The sequence below is a fragment of the Sphaeroforma arctica genome (assembly GCF_001186125.1).
Source record: "Sphaeroforma arctica JP610 unplaced genomic scaffold supercont1.4390, whole genome shotgun sequence".
Classification (NCBI taxonomy): Eukaryota; class Ichthyosporea; order Ichthyophonida; genus Sphaeroforma; species Sphaeroforma arctica.
In genome coordinates, this window is record NW_014036168.1 from 1 (window position 1) to 2514 (window position 2514).

A 2514-nucleotide genomic window follows, 5' to 3' on the forward strand; every position below is an offset into this window, starting at 1 on the left:
ATATATGCGTTAGGCCCGGTCACGTATCCTATCTACAAACACAGCAGAACCGATGCACATACCTAGTATAAATATATGTCTCATGTCTACATCACCTATCCATATACCTACTCACATACCGCCCTCATCCCCATTCACCCCCCATCCATCCGACTACAGAGGACGCTGGCGTAACAAAAGAAATCGACACGTCCATGCCAGGGTCTCTCACCGACCCCAGATACAAGTACAACAACACGGTGATCAACTCCTTCGGAATCCTGACTACCGGGTTCAATGTGTACATCAATCTCGATCGCAACTTCAACTTTTACATATCCAGCGTGCTCGTGCCAATCGTATTGACGGCTATGATGTGCATGGCTGTGTTCTGGTATGTGTGTGTGTGTATGTTGGTATAGGGGTGGTCTGGCTTATTTCAAGACGGCATGGCATTCTCTATATAGTTCAAGTACTTCGCATCTATATGACCGTTTCACGTATGTGTATGGATATTCATATGTATGTGTGCGTTTGCAAGTGTATATACTTCTTATTCTGTAGTTGGTGATATGTTTGTCGTTGAAAACATATGTAATTACGCTGAGTGCATAGTTCTCTCTTTCTTGCACTTCAATAACGATGCCGCACGCACAAGTGAACACCGTCACCATGGCAACCATCAAAGGCGTGATCGTGCATTTTGCGGGCCTGTATGTTATTGAAAATGTAAATTCGTGGAACTACACAAAAACGCGGACGTTTTATTCCGAAAGAACAGCGTGTGGTGTATGTACACTTTTTCGCTATGGTTTTGGCACTTTTCCTACCCTTGCAAATCGCTCGTTTAGTAATCTCTCTCCATATTTAGAATCGGGATTATCAAACCTGCATAAACAAACCTAAACCCAAAATTCCCGAGTTTTCAAAATCTACTTTGGGGGCTACTAATCGGGATTGTCTCCTTTCGAATACAGGATGGATCCCCACAGTATAGCCGAAAGGGTGGGTGTAGTGATCACCCTCTCCCTGGCCTTGACTGCTCTGCACTTTGTGATTAATGACAAACTACCGGACAGCTCGTATGTGATTAACTCTGTAGCTAACGTGTTGTTCTTATCGCATATGATATATATATATATATATGTATGTGTGTGTGTCGTACATAAACGTTTGTTGTTTTAAATATATGTACTATATATATCTATGTACATATGCGTTTGTTGTACTAGTTATATGAGGTATATATATATATATATATATACACCTAAACGTTTGTTGTTCTAAATATATGTGCTATATATATGTATGTACATAAACGTTTGTTGCACTAAATATACGAGGTATATATATATGTATACACATAAGCGTTTGTTGTTCTAGTTATATGTGGTACACGTATGCATGACATGTATGTGTAGTGTATGATTGTGCGTGTATTTCATATGTATGTGTGGTGTATGTCTGTACATTCAACCATATATGTATATGTGATGTATGTTTGTACATATAATATATGTGTATGTGTGATGTATGTTTGCGCATATAACACATATGTAAGAGTGATGTATGTTTGTACATACAACACATATGTATATGTGATGTATGTTTGTACATATAACAGTGGTATATGTGATGTATGTTTGCACATTTAACACATGTATGAGTGATGTATGTTTGGACATACAACACATATGTATATGTGATGTATGTTTGTACATTTAATATATGTGTATGTGTGATGTATGTTTGCGCATATAACACATATGTAAGAGTGATGTATGTTTGTACATACAACACATACGTATATGTGATGTATGTTTGTACATGTATCAGCGGTGCGATTATCTAGTACAGGGCACCGTTAGTCTGCCAGACAGCTCTGATATCTGCGTTTAGGTTTGTCCTGTTTTCATAGCCCACGTCTGTTAAGCCCTAGTGCCTACCCTGTACCTTGCCTTAGTCACCTCACAGTCCGTTGATCAATGAATTACGAATCCTTGGCAAACCACTTACTTAGACAGCTTGCGTGCTGTCGAGTGTGCATGTATGTATGTTCGTGTGACTGTTTGTTGTATACTGTTATACGTATCATTCGTAGTCCAATACGCCCCTCAGAGTGAGCCGCAAGAGCTCGGCGGGTATGTTGACTGCAGTTTGAGTTATTAATGTGTGTGTACGTCTGAATGTGCACAGATGATATACGGCAGCATTGGCTGTCGAGAGTTCTAGTTGAACTGTATCCACATAGTCTTACTGTTAATGGCACTAAGTGTTAGTTGAACTATATCCACATCATCTTGCTTTTAATAGCGGTACCATAATAACGGATGTTCACATTTCGACACCTCAGATACTTCCCGGGTGTGACCATCCTGATTGTGGTCTCCAACATCATCTTGTTTATTATTCTGATGGAGTCAATCGTAGTATACTCCTTAACAAAGGTATACGAGATGTGTCTGTTATTTGAGCGCATATTTGTAGATGTTGTGTGTTGGGAAAATGAAGGTGAGTACAGACTTTATCACATTC

At 39.5% G+C, this 2514-nt stretch overlaps 1 protein-coding gene across 1 annotated transcript; it reads left to right on the plus strand.

The window, feature by feature from the left end:
• Positions 1-194: 194 nt before the first annotated feature.
• Positions 195-373, plus strand: SARC_14280 (hypothetical protein; the record flags this gene model as incomplete). The annotated part of the gene is made up of 1 exon (XM_014291588.1): positions 195-373. A coding segment is annotated over one exon (179 nt), but the record flags the coding sequence as incomplete, so codon positions are not given.
• Positions 374-2514: the final 2141 nt, after the last annotated feature.